We start from the raw sequence: 24,377 nt of genomic DNA, 5'->3' as shown, positions 1-24,377 counted from the left end.
GTCTTTCATGTGTATAGCTTTTTCTAACAATTGGATTCATTTTATTTTTTTTCTGTAGGAATGCAAATCACAGAATCTCAGTTTGGAAACCTACAGAAATTGGACGGACCTACAGAACAGTGCCAAGATGTTCCTCCTACACCCAAGAGCAACTGCACTGATTATGTAAGTAATACATTCATGGCTATCGCCTTTGTGGGACACCAACTCTACATGAATGTCTTCTTAAGACACTCAGGAATAAAAAAGAACACCTTAAAAGCAGTGGTCCACTGAGGATAGTCTCTGACTGTTTGCAGTTGTAGGTCATATGGACATCATAGAAGTTTGTCCATGGCTTAGGACCACTGCCATTACCCACAGTTTCTTGCTTCTCTGCTCATAGGTGATATGGCAGATATCCACATCCCCAATAACTAGGCAAATACCATGTTTCTAAAACCAACTTTGTATATCTGGATCTCATAACACAACATAAATAACTCTCTACTTGTTTATGATAGGAGAACATCTGCGAGTCCATTCTTCTGGGAACAGAATTCACAAAATGCCATTCACTGGTGGCTGTTCAGCCATATATTGAAGCTTGTGTGCAAGACCTGTGCCGATGTGATAGTAAAACTACCGCTCTGTGTTTGTGTGACACATTTGCTGAGTACTCAAGACAATGTGCTCATGCTGGAGGAGAACCTGAGAACTGGAGAACGAAAGATCTGTGCCGTAAGTGTCTTGTGCAATTGTGTTTGTAAAGCACAACAATACAATGTGGTTAAATGAGTAACTAAACATAAGAGTATGCAAGCAAAACTGAAATTTAAGGCTTTACTGCACTAAATTGGCATAACAATTCCAACATTTGGCATGTCTAGAGTCTTCACTTTTGCTTTATAGTTATGAATCCAGGAGAAAGGGAGTTTGTATATGTCCAGCACCGCTGATGAAAAAAACAACAAAGCAGTGTGCTGGGTAGAGGCAATCATTGAATGTACCTGTGATATCGCTATAAAGTTTCCCAGGTGGCGATGCGATAATCCAAATAGGCAGAAAAGCAAATGCAAACTGCACAAAGAGACGAGATGGAAAACGCGCTCACCAGGAATCTTGCTGGGATGAACAATTTATTTTTTGATTCTAGTGTGCTGTGCAGAAATTCAACAGGTACCCAGGTACACAGGGAGCTGTGGATGGAAACAGGCAGGGGGCGTGCAGGGGGCGGCAACTAGTTTCGCGCACGTAGGCGCTTCCTCTGGCTCGCACTGTTAGTGCGAGCCAGAGGAAGCGCCTACGTGCGCGAAACTAGTTGCCGCCCCCTGCACGCCCCCTGCCTGTTTCCATCCACAGCTCCCTGTGTACCTGGGTACCTGTTGAATTTCTGCACAGCACGATAGGATAAAAAAAGAAATTGTTCATCCCAGCAAGATTCCTGGTGAGTGCGCTTTCCATCTCATCTCTTTGTACAGTTTGCATTTGCTTTATAGTTACACTTGAAATTATCAATACCCTAGGCCCTAAAATATCACTCTTTTTGTTTCAGCCAAAACATGTCCTTACAACATGCAATACCAGGAATGTGGATCTCCGTGTACAGACACTTGCACCAACCCTGAGAGAAGCAATTTGTGTGAAAATCACTGTTTGGAAGGCTGCTACTGCCCATCAGGTATGTTTTTTTGTATATTATATAAGAACTGTAACTTTAAACCATTATACCACCCACAAGTTGCCTTTCTGAGGAATCCTTGCAAATAAATCATGACTAATGCTAAAGTAACATCTTTGAATTCTACTATCTTCTAAGGAACCTTGAACTTGGTTTCAAAGAACCCTGTATTTTCCACAAAGCCAAATAATTTTTCTGATTTTTATAGGGACCGTATTTGATGACATCAACAACTCTGGTTGTGTTCCCATTGAAAAATGCTCATGTACTTTCAACAGTAACAGCTACTCTGTTGGAACATCATACAGTACTGCCTGCAGCACTTGGTGAGTATATAAAATGGTTTTATTTACAAACAAATGGCAAGGGTGTAGCTGTAGAGATAGCAGAGGTAGCAATCGCACCGGGCCTTGGTGCCTAAGGTGGTCCCAAAACACATCTGCCCGATAAGGGACCAGTATTATGTTTGGCATATGGGGCCCTGTTGCAGATTTTCCATTGGGGCCCAGAAGCTACAAGCTACAACCTCTGGGCACTGGTATTTAGACAACGGTACTCCAATAACATCTCAAGAAGCTGGGATTGAAATTATCTATTGGACCATACATATTTTATCTAATGTCCATGCACCAAGCAACAGAATGATGGTATTCAAACAGTTCTACTATAGAGCCGGCAGAATATTTACATAAAACATTATCGGCAAGGAAGCTGCCCTCTTACCGACTGGGTGGTGCATGATAGGAATTCTCAGCCAATCTTAATATTAGCCTGTACTTAGATTAATGATAGAAACACCCTTCAGTCAAACATTGAGTGATTAAGTGCAAACTCCCCTCTTTGATTAATAGATAGGCAATATGACATTGAGGGCTTGTACATATCACCACCACCCTGATATGCATTGTTCACGGCTTGACTTTAATCTTTTGAGTGTTGATTTTGGCTTAAAGAGATAAGAACTGGTTCTTGGAGATTATCAACATTACTTTACTTCTCTACACATTTTGGAAGAAGGCCACTTTTAACAACCAAATATGCTATCTAACACGGAATTATGGTTTCCTATTAAAAAAAAATTTTTGTGCCACACTCCTTTAGTCTGGGTAGCTTATAAAAAAGAATAGTTGTATATGAAAGGTATAGCAACTAATATTCACAGTTCTTTAATAAAGAACAGAACACCCAGAAGAAAACAAAAAGAACAATATAAGAAGGAAATCTTATTAAGCAAATTTTAAGAACACTCTTCCCTTTTTATTATTTTATTTTTTTAAGGGTACTTTTTTTTTATTGAAATTTAAGGAATACAGACATGTATTCACAAGTCTCACAGGGCAAGAGTATTCAATATTCTAAGCAAAATGCTTATATAAGAAAAATCTATATCTAGTTTTATTTAGTAGAAAATTCATAAAATTAACCAAAGGGTCTAAGTAAAATGTTTTATAGAATGCCTTATGAATCCTCAAGCAATACCCCCATACAATAGGAACATTTTTGTTTTCATTTTTCATAGTACAAAGGGAGAAAAAATTTAACATGATTTTTTCCTAGTTACAATCAAAATGATATTAGACCCCAAATCCCACCACACTCCTACATTTCACATCATGGCACAGGGAAAAAAGGGGGATAGGGTAAAGTTTTCTGAATAATAAGGGAGCCAGAATTTCCTATGCAAACTTTCTTCATGATCCAGTGATTATGAATTTCTACTTTAATATTCCATATTACGTTTGACTTCAGTTTGACTAGTGCCACTCAATGCAGATCTCAGATCCCACAAAAACAAACAAAAATTATATGTTACTCAATACCTAACCCTTATGATGTACATCACCTATATTTATTATAAAATACCACTTTTCATTAGCTCACATTGTTAGAAAGGGGAAGGGGGTGTGTCCCTCCTTGTGGTGGTGGCAGGTGATTGGTTTGTCTGCTCAAGCAGCCTTGTCCATGACTAATGGACAAGCCTGATGCTGCTGCAGGACTGATTAGTGTCCCAGTAGGTATGGGAACCCCTAGGGGGGGGGATTTTCAGGAGCAGTTTTCAAAATGTTTTAAACAACCATATTGCAAAAGGTCTTTAATTTTCATCAGTAACAATATATAATACGTTTTTGGATCTGACATTGCCCATTGCATTGCAGTAACACTGTGTCTAAATGCAGTTACTTATATTTTTCATAGTGTGTGCGCTGCAGGGAAATGGAACTGCAAAGAATTGCCTTGCCCTGCAACCTGTTCTATTGATGGAGGATCCCACATTACTACTTATGATCAGAGCCATTACAATATACATGGAGACTGTAACTATGTCCTGACTAAGGTAAAGCAAAATAATGGTTGAACATTGGGTCTCTTTTATAAGGGTATATTATTGACAATATACAGACAGCATGTTTGACACAGAAATAATGGACAGATCTCTCGGTAATCAAAAGCATCATGTGCTTCAAGCATATGTTCTTCAACATTAAATTCCAATGTTCTCCCTCTCTCTACAGGACTGCAATGATAACTCTTTTATAGTACTGACAGAGCTGCGTAAATGTGGTCTGACCGAAAGTGAGACTTGTCTCAAGAGTGCTACCGTTATCCTTAATGGAGGAGAAACAGTAAGTTCAACTAACAACATATGCAGTAATATGCCGTTACATGCGGATCAATTAGTGTTCCAACATTGGGGACCCCAAAAATGACTGGAATCAAGGGGTTGAGACACTCTTTAGAGCAACCCCTTGATACAAGGGTACTTGTAGAGTCTGCAACTAAACCCCAATCACTGCCTCTGCTCCTTCATTCTTAAAGGGGTACTTTGACCCTAGACATCTTATCCCCTATCCTTTGGATAAGATATCGGATCATGGGGGTCCCACCCCTGGGGACCCCCGCAATCTCCCTGCTGCACCTGCTGTTTGTTTGAAGCGTCAGGTGCAGCGCTGAGGGCTCGAGATGTAATGTCCATGCCCCGCTCGTGACATCACAGCTAAAACCCCCTCAATGCAAGTCTATGGGAGGGGGTGTGATGTCACACCCCCTCACATAGACATGCATTGAGGGGCGTGGCCGTTATGTCTCAAGCCTCTGGTGCTGCACCTGACGTTCTAAACGAATGCCAGGTGGAGCAGTGAAGTCCATTACGTGCACCGGATGTCTGAGGTGCCGCAGCCAAGATCGCGGGGGGTCCCCAATGGCAGGACCCCCGCGATCAGACATCTTATCCGTATCCTTTGGATAGGGGATAAGATGTCTTGGGGCGGAGTACCCCTTTAAGTAAGGTTGGAGTCCCTGCATTCTAAGATCCAAAGTTGAGCAAGTAATAGTATATATCAATATGCAGAACTTTTATACTGCTGGATTACCTCTTAACTTATCTTTACTCTGTAAATAGATAATTGTGATCAAGCCATGCGGTAGTGTCTTCGTCAACAGCATCTTTACTCAGCTGCCGGTATCTGCAGGTAGGATATAACATTGGAAATGATTCAATACTTTTATGATGGTAATGGGAGCTCATGATCTGCCATCTTTTTCTATTTCTTAATATGCCACTTTTTTTTTATCAGCCAATGTGACCATCTTCAGACCCTCATCATTTTACATTGTTGTTAACACAAACTTTGGAGTACAAGTGGTGGCTCAGCTGACGCCATTTATGCAGGTTTATGTGGTGTTGGATCCATCTTACAAGGGAAAGACATGCGGTAGGTCTGACTACGCTCTAGTGATCTCACATATCACATTATGAATGGTATTTCTCTTATAGATGTTCATCTTCTCAGGTCTCTGTGGAAACTTCAACGACAAACAGACAGATGACTTGCAGACCATCAGTGGTGTCATTGAAGGCACAGCTGCATCCTTCGCCAACACTTGGAAGACCCAAGCTGACTGTTCAAATGTTAAGAATGTCTATGAAGATCCTTGCTCACTTAGTGTTGAAAATGGTAAGGCTGATGTCTAGTCAATGAATTGAATGGGAATTATACATTGATGAAGTATTTTAATAAGAAAGCTGCAATTTGAATTTAAGATTATTTGGGGAGATTCATCAAGACCTATGCTGAGGAAAAGTTGACCAGTTGCCCATAGCAACCAATCAGATTGCTTCTTGAGGCTTTTTCAAAAATGAAAGAAGTGATCTGATTGGTTTCTATAGGCAACTGGTTAACTTTTCCTCTACATTAGTTTTGATGAATCTCCCCATATATATTGTCTAATTTTTTTGCTTTTCATCCTATACTACAGAGAAATATGCCCAGCACTGGTGCGGTCTTATATCTGATCCATCTGGTCCTTTCGCTTCCTGCCATGCTACAGTCAATCCAGAAGTTTACCAACAAGTAAGTCAATCTAAGACAGTAACTAGCACCCAATTATTCGGTTGGACCCTTGTCATTTCATTTCTGCTGGAGATTAGCTCATCTCACGTGATCTCACTTGGATTTTCTTTTTTGTTTTGGCGTTTTTGAGTCCCTGTCATGCAACACCTCCTCAGGCCCAGCTAGAATACAATGAATTGGTTAATAGCAATAGTTTCATTTGTGTACTGTTGTTTTTTGGTATATAATGTATTATGGGGAGGGAATTTAATATTGGTTTTACCCGTTTTTTTGTTTTTTTTTTGTTTGTTTTTTTGGGGGTGGTTGATTTGTTTGCATGATATGTTGCTGTTTTGGAGACTTTTCATTGTGACTTTTGCTTTAGATACCTTTTCTAAAATTGTGTAGCAATGCCATAGTGTGGGTACATTTTTACAGTGGTCATGAATTTATCACGTGCGATTTGGTCCACAATTTGTTGCAAAGCCCTCAATATTTTGTAAATCTACACCACTCTTAGCTTACAAAAATGACTTTGGACAGCATTGGTAAAAAGTCACACATTTTAGATTAAAAATTTACAGAAATAGTCACAGAGGGGAACCATACAAAGTGGTGCACTATAATTTCACAAAAAGGTGTACCAGCCCAATATTTATCACATACCATGTGACCATTTAATAAATGTGGTGCCTGTATACATGAGTACCACGCAAATTAAAGGTTTAGAAAAAATGTTCACCTACACCAGCCTTAATAAATCCCCCTTATGTGTTTCATTGTAATAATCTCGAAGATTCTAGAATCTAAAGAACATAGTAATGTTGCTAAAACAAATCATTAAAGAGGTACTCCGCTGCTCAGCGTTTGGAAAAAACTGTTCCGAACGCTTGAGTTGGTGCCGGGAGCTCGTGTTGCCATAGCCCCGACCCTCATGATGTCACGCCCCGCCGGGGCGTGACATCATGAAGGGTGGGGCTATGACAACAAGAGCTCCCAGCACCAACTCAAGCGTTTCGGAACAGTTTTTTTTCCAAACGCTGAACAGCGGAGTACCCCTTTAACAGTGACTAAAAAAAGTCTACTTTTGTGTTTTTCAGAACTGTATGTTTGACACTTGTAACTGTGAGAAAAGTGAAGAATGTATGTGCGCCTCCCTGTCATCCTATGTCCGGGCCTGTGCTACCAAAGGAGTCATAGTGACTGAATGGAGAAGCACTGTCTGCTGTAAGTCTTTAAGAAAACACTCAAAACGTTTAATCCAAAGAAATGTAATGGCTTGGCTCAAAAGAACCGGTTTGGTATTGTAGCTAACCCCACATTCAAGTGTAAGGAGGCAATACCAAAACAATTCATAGCTAAGAGTGCCGATAGCTAGAAACAAAAATCGGAGCCTTTTTCTAATCTCATACAACCTGTATAAAACTGCTCCTGCACGGTACAGAATAACTTAACTTTTTAATTTATTATATAATCATTTTGTTGTTAATAATTCCACTATATCCTATTCAAATAATACTTTTTCATGCACAGCTAAATACATGAACAGCTGCCCAAAGACACTGACCTACACCTACTCTACAAGCACCTGCCAGCCCACATGCCGTTCCCTCAGTGAGCCTGATGTTACCTGTAGTATCAAGTTTACTCCCGTGGACGGTTGCACCTGCGCCAAAGATTACTACATGGATGATAGCGGCAAATGTGTTCCTGCCGAAGCTTGCCCATGCTACTTCAAGGGTTCTGCTGTGCCCACTGGAGAAGTCGTCCATGACAATGGGATCATGTGGTGAGTATGAATGACAGCTGAGCATTTTACATTGTTTGCCCCATGAGTGATACAGATCAAATTTAACATGGTTATTCTTTCATTTACAGCACTTGCAGTCAAGGAAAACTCAGCTGTATTGGAACAGTTAAACCAGGTAACAATATTTATGAGCCCTCCTCACTAGGCTTCCCTTCAACTGATTCAAAGGTATAGACCCCTGCCCAAGACTTTTATCTAAATATCGTACCCAAAAAATATAAGCTTATTGGTGCCATTCCTGACACCTCAGGACCTTGGGGACATTCCCTACCAACACCCATGAAGCTCTTTATAGTGCTATAAACTGTTTTTTTTTTTTTTTTTTTTTTACTATTGAGCCACTTCAATTCAAATAAGCATTTATTTTCTATTGATCTGCATATATTTACTGTGGTTTCAGCGTGCGCTGCTCCTATGGTTTATCTTGATTGCAAGAATGTTACAGTGGGGACCAAGGGCGCAGAATGCCAGAAGAGCTGTCAGACTTTGGACATGGCTTGTGTAAGTATTCCTAACAAATGAGACACACGCCTTAAATTGATATTATAATAAATCCATATGTATGTTCCATTTAAGGAGATGAGGAAATCATCCCTACTTGAATTTAACATCACATCAAATGCTGAAATCTTGGGATTATACCTGTAATACAGTTATGTTTTTAGGTCCAGCATTGTGTGCCGCTTCATTTCATAATACATTTTCATCAGTTCTTCTTCCACTTTCTTCTTCTTTTTTACCCTTCTTCTCCTCCTTCTTCCTTTTTCTTTTTTCCATCTTGATTATTTATTTACTTTTTTTTTAATTATCATCATCATTATTATTAATATTTTGTACAAAGCTAAAAAAAAAAAACTACATATATATTCAACTGGATATAAGTTTAGGAATTAACAGCATACTGTTTTATTGTTGAGTTTAGTATATAAAAGCTAATCTGCATAGTGGCTACTTTATCCAGAGAACTCTCCACCCCAGGATGTTGGCTGAATAAGGCCTGGATACCATTTTGGAAAGAAAAATATTACACTTTATCTGCATTAGACTGCAGGAGATGGGTACTTGATCTATATCCATTGATCTACATCTATATTTTTATTTAATACATACTTATGTTTATGTCTTACAGTACAGTGCAAAATGCGTATCTGGCTGTGTGTGTCCTGCAGGCCTTGTCTCAGATGGCAAAGGTGGTTGCATTAAGGAAGATCAATGCCCATGTATTCACAATGATGAAACATATCAACCTGGCGAGACCATTAAAATGAAATGCAATACCTGGTATGAGATCTTGTTTCTTGTGATGCATAAACAAAGAGTACCAAACCTAAATACCTAAAGGCCTGTGAGATGTGACCTTTCTCATTTGCTCTTTGTTTTACCAGTACCTGCAAAAACCGTATGTGGCAATGTACAAATGACCCCTGCCTGGGCACCTGTGCTGTATATGGTGATGGACATTATATAACCTTTGATGGAAAGCGCTACAGCTTTAATGGAGACTGTGAATATACACTTGTCCAGGTAAAATGAACTCTGTGACATGAGTTAATTGATGCATGCACAGCTCCATCCATTACGTTGTCCATTGTAAATGTCTATTTGTGGATTGTAGGATTACTGTGGCAAAGGAGGAAACAGCAGCACTTTTAGAGTCATCACTGAGAACATCCCATGTGGAACCACTGGAACCACTTGTTCCAAGAGCATCAAAGTCTTCCTGGGGGTAAGAAATGTATAAAATAATGTAACATGTATAGAGAACCCTTGCCCATATGTCCTTCAAGGGCCAAAAGGATGCCATACAGGAGAAGTCAGAGAGTTTCCCATTCTTATGGGCATTGTCCACCAATGCATTGTATGGCCGGCCATTCCGTCTACAAAGGTTATGCAATGCAATCCTCAATGCCACCTGTAAATAACAGCTGATCAGCATAAGAGCAGGAGTTGTCTTCATGAAACAACCACTTTAATGAAGGAATTGCTTTTAGCTATTAGTACCCGTAACCTAAAACACAAATTTCTATTTGCAGGGCTATGAGATTATTCTTACTGAGGAGCACATTGAAGTGCTAGAACGTGGCATCGGAGGAGTTACTCCATACAAAGTCAGGCATATGGGTATTTACCTTGTCATTGAAGCTGATAATGGCCTCATCGTGATGTGGGACAGAAAGACCAGCATTTTCATCAAGCTCAGTAAAGACTTTGAGGTAAATCTTTGTATCTGTTCAACTCTATCATATCTTTTTCTCACCTATAAAAACAATATAAACAATATAAAGTGGTTTTACCTTACCCAAGAAATTATATATCACTATCACAGGGTACAGTTTGCGGTCTATGTGGTAACTATGATGGAAATGGCAACAACGACTTCACAACAAGAAGTCTGTCTGTGGTTGGAGATGCTAATGAATTCGGAAACAGCTGGAAAATCTCACCAACATGCCCCGATGCCAAGGAACCCAAAGATGCCTGCAGTGCCAACCCATACAGGAAATCCTGGGCACAGAAACAATGTAGCATCATCAACAGTCAAGTCTTTTCTGCTTGCCATGCTCAGGTAGGGGTCCCCTACTATTGCAGTGATCTATTTTCTTTTATATTGCATTTCTGTTTTTAGATGTTTTTTAAATAGATTTTTTTTTAATGATTTATGCCTCCAGTCATCAGCAATTCTATCAGAAGAAAACACTTGTGAAAGATAGAAAGGTTATACTGATTTGGGTTTTCCCTTTGTTGAACAGTCATCTGCTGATGTGGATTAAAGGGGTACTCCGGTGGAAAACAATTTATTTTAAATCAACTGGTGAATGAAAATAAAACAGATTTGTAAATTACTTCTACTAAAAAATCTACTGCTGCTGCTTTTTACTACAGAGAAAGTTCTTTTTTTTTTAATGAATTTCTTGTCTGTCTTGTCTGTCCACAGTGCTCTCTGATGACACCTCTGTCCATGTCAGGAAATGTCCAGAGCAAGATAGGTTTGCTATGGGGATTTGCTCCTGCTCTGGATAGTTTCTGACATGGACAGAGGTGTCAGCAGAGAGCACTGTGATCAGACAGAAAATAAATTCAACAAGAAAAGAACTTTCTTTGTAGTATACAGCAGCTGATAAGTACTGGAAGGATTAAGATTTTTATATAGAAGTAATTTACAAATCTGGCACCAGTTGATTTAAAATAAATAGTTTTCCACTGGAGTACCCCTTTAACTTCATGTAAATAGCCTGAGACCATGCTTAAGCTAGCCCGATTCTGCTGGCTTCATTGAGATTGGTTAGGAATCTAATGTGTTTGGAGGCTTAAAGGACAACTGCAGCGCAATATACACTTATCCCCTATCTACAAGATAGGGGATAAGTGTTTGATCGCGGGGGTCCGACCGCTGGGACCCCCTGCGATCTCCCTAACAGGGCGCCTCCATTAGCGCTCATAGTGAGCGCTAAGGCGCGTAGCATCGACCTAGAGGTCGACGGTGACGCCCCGTCTCCTCCCCTTCCCAATACAGTTCTATTGGGGGAGGCACGAACGCTGCCTCCCCGCCTCTCCCATAGAGATGTATGGAGGAGGTGTGCCGGCTGCAATGTCAGCCGCGGCCCCGTACAGGAGATCACATGGGGTCCCAGCGGTCGGACCCCCCGTGATCAAACACTTATCCCCTATCCCGTGGATAGGGGATAAGTGTTAATCACGCTGCAGGGGATGTGAGGCTGATGACTGATATCTCCAGGATCAGGCCATGTAATAGCTCTGTAAATGAGAGACAAACCATGAGATCAGTGCTTGTTTACAACCTGCATTGGGCCAAGTAATAGCTCCTTTTCATGATTCCTTATTCCCACTTGGAAAAAAAAAAAAAACATTCATACTGCTTGTCTAGACTCATCTGAGTTAGAAGATATTATCAGGCAACAGGCAAGCTGGGGACACACAAAACATATAGCAAATATAATTTTTTTTATACATTATAATAATTTACATTAGTGTTTCACTGTTATATTTAATTTGGGGCAAAATAACTTAATTATGGTTATTCATTTTGCAGGTGGACCCTTCCAAGTACTTTGAAGCTTGTGTCACAGATGCTTGTGCGTGTGATTCCGGTGGAGACTGTGAATGTTTCTGTACAGCAGTGGCCGCCTATGCTCAAGCATGTGGTGAAACTGGAATCTGTGTTTCCTGGAGATCACCAAGCATCTGCCGTGAGTACCTTTTTATACGCAATGCCATGTCATGTCTTTTAGAGGCCAGTTATGTTCTTGTTACTTACTTTTTGCATTTTGAATATAAACCATGGCTTTTGCTTTGTTCTCCAGCTCTTTTCTGTGACTATTACAACCCGGAGGGAGAGTGTGAGTGGCACTACAAACCTTGTGGAGCTCCCTGCATGAAGACTTGTAGGAACCCCAGTGGGAAATGCATGCATGAGCTATCTGGCTTGGAAGGTATGAGAAAATGATCCATTTCAATCCTAGCTTAAATATCAAGCTTATTTTAGGTTTACATTCTAGGTTTCTAGGGTCATTAGTAAAATCCCAACAAAAAAGTGCTATGTACGCCATAAGCCCTGATTAAAGGGGTACTCCACCCCTAGACATTTGATGTCTGATCGCAGGGGTCCCACCGCTGGTGACATCCAGTGCACAGAGCGAACTTTGCTCCGTGCTGGATGACTGGCGATGCAGGGCGGAGGCTCGTGACTTCACGGTTAAGCCACGCTCATGACGTCACGGCCACACCCCCTCAATTCAAGTCAATGGGAGGGGGCGTGATGGCCTTCATGCCCCCTCCCATAGACTTGCATTCAGGGGGCATGGCCGTGACATCACAAGCGGGGCACGACCGTGATGTCACGAGCCTCCGGCACTCCGGCCCTGCACCCGATGCTCTAAACGAATGCCGGGTGCAGCAGGGAGATCACGGCGGTCCCCAGGAACCCTGTGATCATACATCTTATCCTCTATCCTTTGGATAGGGGATATGATCTCTAGGGGCAGAGTACCCCTTTAATCCCCCGTGTCCATCAGATCCAAGTTTAATGTAATCTAACATGATGTTTCCTTGCGGTCAGGATGTTACCCTAGCTGTCCAGCAGCTAAACCATTCTTCGATGAGGATGACATGGAGTGTGTGGCCCAGTGTGGCTGCTATGATGATGAAGGAAAGCATTACAAAGTGGGACAAGTCGTACCTTCCACAGAGAACTGTAAGACCTGGTAAGTGATTTGGTTAACCGATCATAAGAGTAGGAAAAGGCTATAAAAATATATAGGAACACACTTGATAAAATTCATTGTATATTTTGAGTTTGATATTACGAACCCAAAAATAGAGTATGATAACCATGTGTTGTGCTGCCGAATCGGCATTCTTTTAATATTTTGCATTCATTACTCATATTTGGTATCTCATCCACTGCTATAACTCTTGTATGTATTTGCACTATGACATGTAAGACTAAAGGTGATGCCTTTTATCTACAGTGCCTGCAGTATGTCAGGAGTGGAATGCAAGTACGAGGTACAAGGTAAATATTTGTTTCTGTATAAGGATAAAGATACTAAAATTATATTGGGATGGATTTTATTTCCCCATAAACAATCAAAAAGATACATTGTTATTTACAAGAATATGTAGTTGACTCCATTGATTTAGGATTTATTTAGTTATCTTACACATATCTCTCCCAATCCCCCACTAAACATGCAACAGAACATTTCATTAGAAAATGTACTGTCTTTTTGACTTATGACTTAATGCTTAAATCTAGTTTTTATGGTTTAAAGTATTTTTGGTACTTCTAATTTCAAATAGTTCTAACATAACTCTAAAATCTAAAATCAATAGTATATTGATGCTTCTCGTTCTTTAGAAAGAACTTTTCCGCAGTGTCCTTTTTATAAAGACAGGCAAGACAAAAATGAAAGTTGACACCTTTTTATAGATAACAGAGATCCACCATTCACAATAGTCACAGCTCCCTTCCTCCCCCTGCACAGATAACATACCATGCTTAATAAACTCTACCATAGTAGTTAATGTTAATGAAAGTTAATGTTAATGAAAGAGAAAGATAGAAGGCACTCCGTGTGTAGAACCTCAGGATCAGAGGAGGGGGGGAAGGGAACAATCCACAGCCACTTACAAGATTAAATTGTGTGAGCTCACACACAACAATGGATAGCGCATGAAGAAAGTAGGCAAATCGTCCGCAGCCTTCCTGGGAGGTAGTAGGCAAACAAGTAACTGAAAATACAGGATTAGATCCAGCACTGGACGAGTGATTGCAGGGAAGCAGCAGGTATAAAGCCAGGTAGGTTTATTCAAAAAGGATGCAACACATTTTGCTGTGCATGCACAGCTTCATCAGGCATCATACCTGATGAAGCTGTGCATTTGCATCGAAACGCATTGCATCCTTATTAAACAAACCTACCTGGCTTTATAGCTGCTGCTTCCCTGCAATCACTCATCCAGCGCCGGATCTAATCCTGTATTTCCAGTCAATAGATGTTAATGACTCAGCTCCAGACTATTGTTTCCTATGATCCATGAAGCTGATATAAACCATATCTCTAGGGAGGCAAGCTGGCTGCCACCATAAAAATTATGTTAAGTGTTGTTAAATGTAATTTTTTATTTTGTTTTCATAGCATGCTACTGTGAATATGAGGGTAAACGATACGATTACAATGAAGTTATCTACAACACTACTGATGGTATCGGAGCCTGCATCAGTGCTATCTGCAAGGAAAATGGCACTATTTATAGACATATAGAGCCATACTGTCTTGTTTCCACAACCACACCCTTTACCTTTACCTCAACACATCACTCTACCACTACTAAAGGTATGGATATATACATTTGAGAATGTCTATTAGAGAATGAATTACTTTACAAAACCTAAAACCTATTAGCTTGTGTCAATTATGCTAAATACTATCAACAGTTAATGACTTAAAAGGGTATTCTCATTTCATAAAGCTGCCCCCTATCCACTGGATAGGGAATAACTAGCAGATTGGTTGGACCACTTATGGGGGTACTCTGCCCCTAGACATCTTATCCCCTATCCAAAGGATTGGGGATATGATGTCTGACTGCAGGGATCCCCACGATCCATGTGCAGCACCCGGCATTCGTTTAGAATGCTAGGTGCCCGCGGCGGGGGTCGTGACATCACAGTCATGACCCTCGTGACATCACCTCACACTCCCCTCAATGCAAGTCTATGGAAGGGGGTGTGGCGGCCACCACACCCCCTCCCATAGACTTGAATTGAGGGGAGTGTGACATGATGTGATGAGGGGTGTGACCATGAGGTGATGACCCCCACCAACCACTCCAAGCGTTCAGAACAAAATGTTCCGAGTGCTGGGGCAGCAAAGTACCCCTTTAAACCTTTGCTGATTCTGAGAGCAGTGCACAAACATCCACTAAATAAATGGAGCTGCCATGTGCTTGTCAACCTGTGCTCTTTGCATTTCCAATGGGGCTTCTGCACACAGCAAGGTTTGTATGCCTCATAGAGAATGAAAGAAAAACCTTCCTGTCTTCTTGTTCTCAGAAGGGGGTCAACAGTGGTCGGACCCCACCAATCTGCAAGGTATCCCCTATCCACAGGGTAACTTTCTGAAATGACAATACACCTTTTTTTGTCTTCAAGCATACAACTTGAATGTCCCATTTTTTTCCAAGAGCCGGGTTGGAAAAAAAAGTAATATTTAACTTGGCTTTCTTGGCAACAAAGACGGATTTTAATAAGGCAATATTAAAGGGGTACTCTTTTTTTTTTTTTTTCAAATCAACTGGTGCCAGTAAATTAAGCAGATTTGTAAATTACTTCTATTGAAAAATCTTAATATTTCCAGTATTTATCAGCTATTGAATACTACAAAAGAAGTTGAGTTGTTCTTTTCTGTTTGACCACAGTGCTTTTTGCTGACACCTCTGTCCATGTCAGGAACTGTCTGGAGCAGGAGAGGTTTGCTATAGGAATTTGCTCCTACTCTGGACAGTTCCTGACATGGACAGAGGTGTCAGCAGAGAGCACTGTGGTCAGACAGAAAAGAACAACTCAACTTCCTCTGGAGAATACAGCAGCTAAGTACTGGAAGGATTAAGATTTTTTTTAAGAGAAGTAATTTACAAATCTGTTTAACTTACTGGAGCCAGTTAATATGATTTTTTTTTTTTCCCACCGGAGTACTCCTTTAATGATTAAGGACCATGTTGCGTATCTATGTATTATTTAAACTACACACTGCTACATTTGTTAAACTTGTTTACGCATATTTTCTTTTTTCATTCAATTTATACATTTTTTTCACAGAGACAACACCACCTTTGACTACAATTTGTGTTAAAGAGGTCTGCCATTGGTCACAGTGGTTTGATGTCAGTTACCCTGAACCAGGAATGCAAAATGGAGATTTTGACACCTTTGATAATATAAAATCTAAAGGATATTCCATATGTAATCATCCCCAAAATATTGAATGCAGAGCTGAGAGGTTCCCTAACACACCGCTAGAAGAGCTTGAGCAAGTTGTACAGTGCAATGCTTCATTTGGGCTCATTTGCCAGAACAATCAGCAGCTTCCACCCATCTGCTACAATTACGAAATCAGAGTTGAGTGTTGTAGCTTTGAAAAGTGCGACACTCCAACTCCAAGTCCAGTACCTACAACTACAAAGGAAACACCAACAACAACACATCAAACAACCACAAAAGAGATAACACATTCTACAACAACACCAGCTACAACTACAGTGACAACAACTTCATCTCCAACTACTCCTGCTAGTACAACTATATCTAACACTCCAACTCCAACAGTATGCCAACCCAAATGTACATGGACAAATTGGATTGATGTCCATATGCCAGGAGTTGGCAAAGATGAAGGAGATTTTGAGACATATGACAACATCATAGCAGCAGGGAACAAAATTTGCAAAAAGCCTGATGGTATACAATGCAGAGCAGAGAAATTCCCCGAAGAACCAATTGGACGAATTGGGCAAGTAGTCCAGTGCAACCTTACTATTGGTCTTGTTTGCAAAAATGAAGATCAGGAAGGAGATTTTAGGGTGTGCCTTAACTACCAAATAAAAGTTCTCTGTTGTGATGACTACAGTCACTGTGAACAGTCAACAACACCAGGATCAACTATTACATTATCAACTACAACTACTGCTACAACACCAGAGACAACCACAACTCCAACAACCACTTCTAGCACCACAACAACAATTGCTAGCACTACTCCTGAAACCACAACCGCTTCAACTACAGTTTCAACAACAACTGAAACAACCAAAACACCAGAGACAACTATATCTACTACCACAACTACACCTGAGACCACAACCTCTTCAACTACAATAACAACAACACCTGAGACAACAACACCTGAAAAAACTACAGAGACAACAACTAGCACAACTACTACTGAGACCACCACTCCAACTCCAGTTTCAACAACAACTAAACCAACCACAACACCAGAGACAACTATATCTACTACAACAACTACTACCACAACTACACCTGAGACCACAACCCCTTCAACTACAATAACAACAACACCTGAAACAACTACAGAGACAACAACTAGCACAACTACTACTGAGACCACCACTCCAACTCCAGTTTCAACAACAACTGAAACAAGCACAACACCAGAGACAACTACTACCACAACTACACCTGAGACCACAACCCCTTCAACTACACTACCAACAACATCTGAGACAACAACACCTGAAACAACTACAGAGACAACAACTAGTGCAACTACTACTGAGACCACCACTCCAACTCCAGTTTCAACAACAACTGAAACTACCACAACATCAGAGACAACTACATCTTTAATAACAACCACTAGTACAACTACTCCTGAAACTACAACTTCAACTACAATTTCTACAACAACTCCAAGGACATCCACAACCCCAGAAACAACTACCACTACAACAACTACAACCGAAACGCCTGAGACAACCACAACCCCAGAAACTACACCTTCAACAACAACCACAACTACTACTGAAAGCACGCCTACCTCAACTACAGTTACAACAACCCCTGAGACAACCACTACACCCGAAACAACTACAACTAGCACAACTGAAACACCTGACACAACCACAAGTCCAAGAATAATAACTAGAACATTTACTACAACAAAACCAACTTCATCTAAACAAGAGATTGACACAACTACTCCAGGTTGTCAACCACAATGTAAGTGGACAGGCTGGATTGATGTTGACCTTCCTACACCTGGCATTGATGGAGGTGATAAAGAAACTTTTGAAAACATACTGTCTAAAGGTCACCATATCTGTAGAAATCCACAAAATATAGAATGTAGAGCTGAAGATTACCCTGGCATCAGCATTGGCAGTATTGGGCAGAAGGTTCAATGTGACATCACTGTAGGGTTAGTGTGCAACAACAAAGATCAAGAAAATCAACAGTTATGTTATAATTACCAGATAAAAGTCTTATGTTGTGATGACTTCAGCCATTGCAGCACCACTCCTGCACAAACAACCACTACCACTGTTCCTACTACAACCACTACTTCAACAACTGAAAAACCAACTACTCCAGCACCTACAACTACAGCAGAAACCACAACTGCAACCACCACTACAACAACAGAATTAACAACAACTGAAACTCCAATACCTACTACAACCACTACTACTACAACAACAACTGAAGCACCAAGTACTCCAGTGCCAACAACGACAACAGAAACGACAACTGCAACCACTACTACAACAACAACAGAATCAACTACAACTGAAACTCCAAAACCTACAACAACCACAACAACAACAGAATCAACCACAACTGAAACTCCAAAACCTACAACAACAACCACTACAACAGTAACAACTGAAGCACCAACTACTACTCCAGCACCTACAACAACAGAAACTACAATTACAACCACTGCAAGCACAACAACAGAAACAACCAAACCTACAACAGAAATTGTTACAACTACATCTACAAGCACACCAACAGGCTGCCAACCACAGTGCAAGTGGACAGACTGGATTGATGTTGATACTCCTACTTCTGGAATTGATGGAGGAGATAAAGAAACCCTTGAAAACATAATTGCTAAAAACAAAAATGTCTGTAAGAGTCCACAAAATATTGAATGCAGAGCTGAAGATTTCCCAGATATCAGTATCGATAATGTCGGTCAAATAGTTAAGTGTGATATAACTGTTGGTTTGGTGTGTAATAACAAAGATCAACCTGGAAAAGTGAAACAATGTTATAATTACCAGGTAAAGGTCTTATGTTGTGATGACTACAGCCACTGTAGCACCACTGCTCCACAAACAACAACTACGACTGTTCCTACTACAACCACTACTACAACAACAGAAACACCGACTACTCCAGTGCCAACAACTACAACAGAAACTACAACTGCAATCACTACAACAACAGAATCAACTACAACTGAAACTCCAAAACCTACAACAACCACTACAACAACTGAAGCACCAACTACTACTCCAGTGCCAACAACTACAACAGAAACCACAACTGCAACCACTACAACAACAACAACAGAATCAACTACAACTGAAACTCCAAAACCTACAACAACCACTACAACAACAGAATCAACCACAACTGAAACTCCAAAACCTACAACAACAACCACTACAACAGCAACAACTGAAGCACCAACTTCTACTCCAGCACCTACAACAACAGAAACTACAACTACAACCACTGCAAGCACAACAACAGAAACAACCAAACCTACAACAGAAATTGTTACAACTACATCTACAAGCACACCAACAGGCTGCCAACCACAGTGCAAGTGGACAGACTGGATTGATGTTGATACTCCTACTTCTGGAATTGATGGAGGAGATAAAGAAACCCTTGAAAACATAATTGCTAAAAACAAAAATGTCTGTAAGAGTCCACAAAATATTGATTGCAGAGCTGAAGATTTCCCAGATATCAGTATTGATAATGTCGGTCAAATAGTTAAGTGTGATATAACTGTTGGTTTAGTGTGTAATAACAAAGATCAACCTGGAAAAGTAAAACAATGTTATAATTACCAGGTAAAGGTCTTATGTTGTGATGACTACAGCCACTGTAGCACCACTGCTCCACAAACAACAACGACCACTGTTCCTACTACAACCACTACTACAACAACAGAAACACCGACTACTCCAGTACCAACAACTACAACAGAAACCACAACTGCAACCACTACAACAACAACAGAATCAACTACAACTGAAACTTCAAAACCTACAACAACCACTACAACAACAACTGAAGCACCAACTACTACTCCAGTGCCAACAACTACAACAGAAACCACAACTGCAACCACTACAACAACAACAGAATCAACTACAACTGAAACTCCAAAACCTACAACAACCACTACAACAACAACTGAAGCACCAACTACTACTCCAGTGCCAACAACTACAACAGAAACCACAACTGCAACCACTACAACAACAACAGAATCAACTACAACTGAAACTCCAAAACCTACAACAACCACTACAACAACAACTGAAGCACCAACTACTACTCCAGTGCCAAAAACTACAACAGAAACCACAACTGCAACCACTACAACAACAACAGAATCAACTACAACTGAAACTCCAAAACCTACAACAACCACTACAACAACAACTGAAGCACCAACTACTACTCCAGTGCCAACAACTACAACAGAAACCACAACTGCAACCACTACAACAACAACAGAATCAACTACAACTGAAACTCCAAAACCTACAACAACCACTACAACAACAACTGAAGCACCAACTACTACTCCAGCACCAACAACAACAGAAACTACAACTACAACCACTGCAAGCACAACAACAGAAACAACCAAACCTACAACAGAAATTGTTACAACTACATCTACAAGCACACCAACAGGCTGCCAACCACAGTGTAAGTGGACAGACTGGATTGATGTTGATGCTCCAACTTCTGGAATTGATGGAGGAGATAAAGAAACCCTTGAAAACATAATTGCTAAAAACAAAAATGTCTGTAAGAGTCCACAAAATATTGAATGCAGAGCTGAAGATTTCCCAGATATCAGTATCGATAATGTCGGTCAAATAGTTAAGTGTGATATAACTGTTGGTTTGGTGTGTAATAACAAAGATCAACCTGGAAAAGTGAAACAATGTTATAATTACCAGGTAAAGGTCTTATGTTGTGATGACTACAGCCACTGTAGCACCACTGCTCCACAAACAACAACTACCACTGTTCCTACTACAACCACTACTACAACAACAGAAACACCAGCTACAGCCAAAGTTATAACAACTACTCCAGTGCCAACAACTACATCACAAACCACAACTTCAACCACTACTACACCAACAACAACAGAATCAACTACCACTACTACAACTGAAACACCAACTACTACCACAGTTATTACAACTACAGAGCCAACAACAACAGAAACCACAACTACAACCACTACAACAACAACAGAATCAACAACAACTGAGACTCCAAAACCTACAACAACCACAACTGAGATTACACAGACTACAAAATGCTTCTGCCACGTTGATAACAAATACTTCTCACCAGGTAAGGGTTGTATCTTCTGTTACTTTGATTGATTAAAAATATAAATAATTACAGATAAAACTAACTTCTGGACTTATCAACTCATTAAAATCTACAATTTGTTTTCAGGTGAAATAATCTATAACAAAACAGATGCAGCAGGCTGCTCATTCTATGCAGTCTGTAATGACTTCTGTGAAGCTGAAAGATACACTGGACCTTGTAGAACTACAACAACCCCATCAACAACCACCACAACCACAGAATCTACAACAACTACAACAGCTCCCTCAACAACCACACCCGAAAAAACAACTACCACCACCACAACAACTACAATTGTTACAACTACTGAAGTAGAAGGGTGCCCACCTAGACAGGTAACAAATTGTGTTTCGGCAATTTCACTTGTGAGTGTTTAAGGGGTTATCTGCCCTAGACATCTTATTCCCTATCCTTTGGACAGGGCATAGAATGTCTGATCGGGGTTGTCCCGCAGCTGGGGACCCCTGCAATCTCCCTGCTGCACTCAGCTTTCGTTTAGAGCATTGGGTGCAGCGCCAAAGGCTTGTGATGTCACAGCCATGCCCGGTCGTGATGTCATGGCCACTCCCCCTCAAATCAGGTCTATGGGAGGGGGTGTGGTGGCCATCACGCCCCCTCCCATAGACTTGCATTGAGGGGGCGTGACCATGACATCATGAGTGGGGCATGGTCATGACGTCATGAGCCTCCGCCCCGCTTCACCAGTCATACGGAATGGAGCGAAGTTTGCTCCATGCATAGGATGTCTGGGGTGCCGCAGCTGAGATCTCAGGGCTCCCCAGCAGCTGAACCCCCACAATCAGACATCTTATCCCCTATCCTTTGGATAGGGGATGAGATGTCTAGGGGTGAAATACCCCTTTAAATGGACTGCATTAGAGAGGAAAACAGAAGAGAGAAACAGCACCTCTCTTCTCCCTAAGCAATGCCTGATATTGCAAATTAGTTCAAGTTGACTGGCCCATGAGCTGCAATACCAAACACAGCCCATGGACAAGAGTGGTGCTGTTTGTGGAAAAAAAAGCAATGTTTCCAATCTTAGGCTTTTCATTTGAGAAGCAAGGTTGCAAACATAAAATAATTTTAGAATCTTTATTGGGCACAACTGAGTTGGACCAAATTATCTGTATTTATTGGGCTTTATTGTATTTAATATTTTCCAGACTAATGAAACATGGCAGTTTAATAACTGTACAGTGGCCACATGCCATGGCAATAATGTTATTACCATTGAACCTGTGAGTTGCCCTAAAGCAGTGCCTCTGACCTGTGCTAATGGATTCCCATCTGTGAAGAAGACAACTGCAGATGGATGCTGTGAATATTACGAATGTGAATGTAAGTATTAGGAAGCATTTACTTTCAATGTGAGTAGTAAGGCACTTTTCACACAAGAATAATAAAGCATTGACAGCTATTCCAGATTCACTTTCAATGTCCCCATTTACTTTAGCATAGTCAATCAACGGCTCTAGTAATTTTGATCACAGAGTAGTGAATGCATGGAATAGCCTTCCTGCAGAAGCAGTAGCTGAAAATACAGTGAAGGAGTTGCATGGGATAGGTATAAGGCTATTCTTCATATTAGATAGGGCCCGGGACTATTGATAGTATTCAGAATATTGGGCAGACTAGATGGGCCAAATGGTTCTCATCTGCCGACACATTCTGTGTTTCAATGGTACAGATAGTTGCCTTTAAAATTACTCGAAAGTCCAGAGAAAGCTCCAAAAAGTAATTTGACACCATCACATATGTCTGGAATTCTGGTTCAGTAGAAAAGCATCAGAGGGAATCATTGAACTGATCCCATTCATACATCTTACAATGTTCTCCTATCCGGTCTGAAGAGATAACTGGGAGCTGGACCATGTCCAAGAAAGTGTAACCAGTTGTGGCATCAGTTGTGGCCGGTGATATGGCTTAGTATTGAGCTGGATCGCTGGAAATGTGATGACTGCCTTATTAATGCTCATGTAAATACAATCTAATGTAGATTAGTATTGAAGCCTCTCAAGTAAAATACTGAATGCTTTGGATTTTTTAAAGATTTTATTGTACTAAAGTGCTCAATGACCAACATTTAATTTGATCCATTTTGACTTCTAATAGGTGTGTGCAGTGGATGGGGTGATCCTCATTACATCACCTTTGATGGAGTCTATTACACGTTCCTGGACAATTGTACATATGTTTTAGTGAAGCAGATTACTCCCAAATATGACAACTTCCGTGTCCTTGTTGATAACTACTTCTGCGATGCTGAAGATGGTTTGTCCTGTCCACAATCTATCCTGATTTATTATAAATCTGTTGAAATTGTGTTGACACGTATGCTGTTTCAAGGAAGAATGAGGAACAGGGTAAGAGCACTATAAACTAGAAGTCCTCCTTTACTATATAATAGTTATCTATGCTATAATATTCTTATGCCACCAATTTAAACCACCATCTCCCAAGATTGAGTTGACGATGGCTTTATACTTGGAACAATATTGTTTGCATAGTCTATCAAACTAATAATACTAGACAATAGGGAAAAGTCTGAGCATGTGACTGTTGTTGTATCTATTAGCTGCTTTAAAATGTCAATCCTTTGCCTACAGATTCGGTTCAACAATGACTGGGTAACACCAGGATTCACCAAGGATGGCATTACAGTAACCAGTGCTGGCATTAACATGAATGTGGAGATCCCAGAAATCGGGGCATTCATCTCTTTCAGTGGATTGATCTTTGTTGTTAAACTTCCATTCAGTAAATTTGGTTACAACACCGAAGGACAGTGCGGTAGGTGACAATAACAAGGACATTAAGTTTCTTCACATGAAGTTATTTTTTTTTTTTTACCTCACTGTAGAAATGTGTTTATATATGGTAAAAATA

At 40.5% G+C, this 24,377-nt stretch overlaps 1 protein-coding gene across 1 annotated transcript in view; it reads left to right on the top strand.

The window, feature by feature from the left end:
- Nucleotides 1-24,377, top strand: part of LOC130277501 (mucin-5AC-like) — a 43,268-nt gene that overhangs the window by 4,238 nt on the left and 14,653 nt on the right. The window contains exons 6-34 of the mRNA XM_056528177.1: nucleotides 59-165; nucleotides 507-720; nucleotides 1,535-1,660; nucleotides 1,869-1,986; nucleotides 3,857-3,995; nucleotides 4,174-4,284; nucleotides 5,061-5,130; nucleotides 5,236-5,373; nucleotides 5,452-5,616; nucleotides 5,918-6,012; nucleotides 7,092-7,218; nucleotides 7,525-7,780; nucleotides 7,870-7,916; nucleotides 8,202-8,302; nucleotides 8,931-9,082; nucleotides 9,187-9,325; nucleotides 9,417-9,527; nucleotides 9,835-10,014; nucleotides 10,128-10,367; nucleotides 11,853-12,009; nucleotides 12,124-12,252; nucleotides 12,879-13,023; nucleotides 13,291-13,334; nucleotides 14,461-14,658; nucleotides 16,143-21,467; nucleotides 21,576-21,826; nucleotides 22,655-22,829; nucleotides 23,604-23,854; nucleotides 24,098-24,281. Of these exons, the coding sequence (XP_056384152.1) occupies nucleotides 59-165; nucleotides 507-720; nucleotides 1,535-1,660; nucleotides 1,869-1,986; nucleotides 3,857-3,995; nucleotides 4,174-4,284; nucleotides 5,061-5,130; nucleotides 5,236-5,373; nucleotides 5,452-5,616; nucleotides 5,918-6,012; nucleotides 7,092-7,218; nucleotides 7,525-7,780; nucleotides 7,870-7,916; nucleotides 8,202-8,302; nucleotides 8,931-9,082; nucleotides 9,187-9,325; nucleotides 9,417-9,527; nucleotides 9,835-10,014; nucleotides 10,128-10,367; nucleotides 11,853-12,009; nucleotides 12,124-12,252; nucleotides 12,879-13,023; nucleotides 13,291-13,334; nucleotides 14,461-14,658; nucleotides 16,143-21,467; nucleotides 21,576-21,826; nucleotides 22,655-22,829; nucleotides 23,604-23,854; nucleotides 24,098-24,281 (9,495 nt within the window). The remainder of the gene's footprint in view (nucleotides 1-58; nucleotides 166-506; nucleotides 721-1,534; nucleotides 1,661-1,868; nucleotides 1,987-3,856; nucleotides 3,996-4,173; nucleotides 4,285-5,060; nucleotides 5,131-5,235; nucleotides 5,374-5,451; nucleotides 5,617-5,917; nucleotides 6,013-7,091; nucleotides 7,219-7,524; nucleotides 7,781-7,869; nucleotides 7,917-8,201; nucleotides 8,303-8,930; nucleotides 9,083-9,186; nucleotides 9,326-9,416; nucleotides 9,528-9,834; nucleotides 10,015-10,127; nucleotides 10,368-11,852; nucleotides 12,010-12,123; nucleotides 12,253-12,878; nucleotides 13,024-13,290; nucleotides 13,335-14,460; nucleotides 14,659-16,142; nucleotides 21,468-21,575; nucleotides 21,827-22,654; nucleotides 22,830-23,603; nucleotides 23,855-24,097; nucleotides 24,282-24,377) is intronic.

This window comes from Hyla sarda, chromosome 6 (genome assembly GCF_029499605.1).
Source record: "Hyla sarda isolate aHylSar1 chromosome 6, aHylSar1.hap1, whole genome shotgun sequence".
Taxonomy (NCBI): domain Eukaryota; kingdom Metazoa; phylum Chordata; class Amphibia; order Anura; family Hylidae; genus Hyla; species Hyla sarda.
The sequence above is the reverse complement of the archived record's forward strand: the minus strand, read 5'-3'. Positions and strand labels throughout refer to the sequence as shown.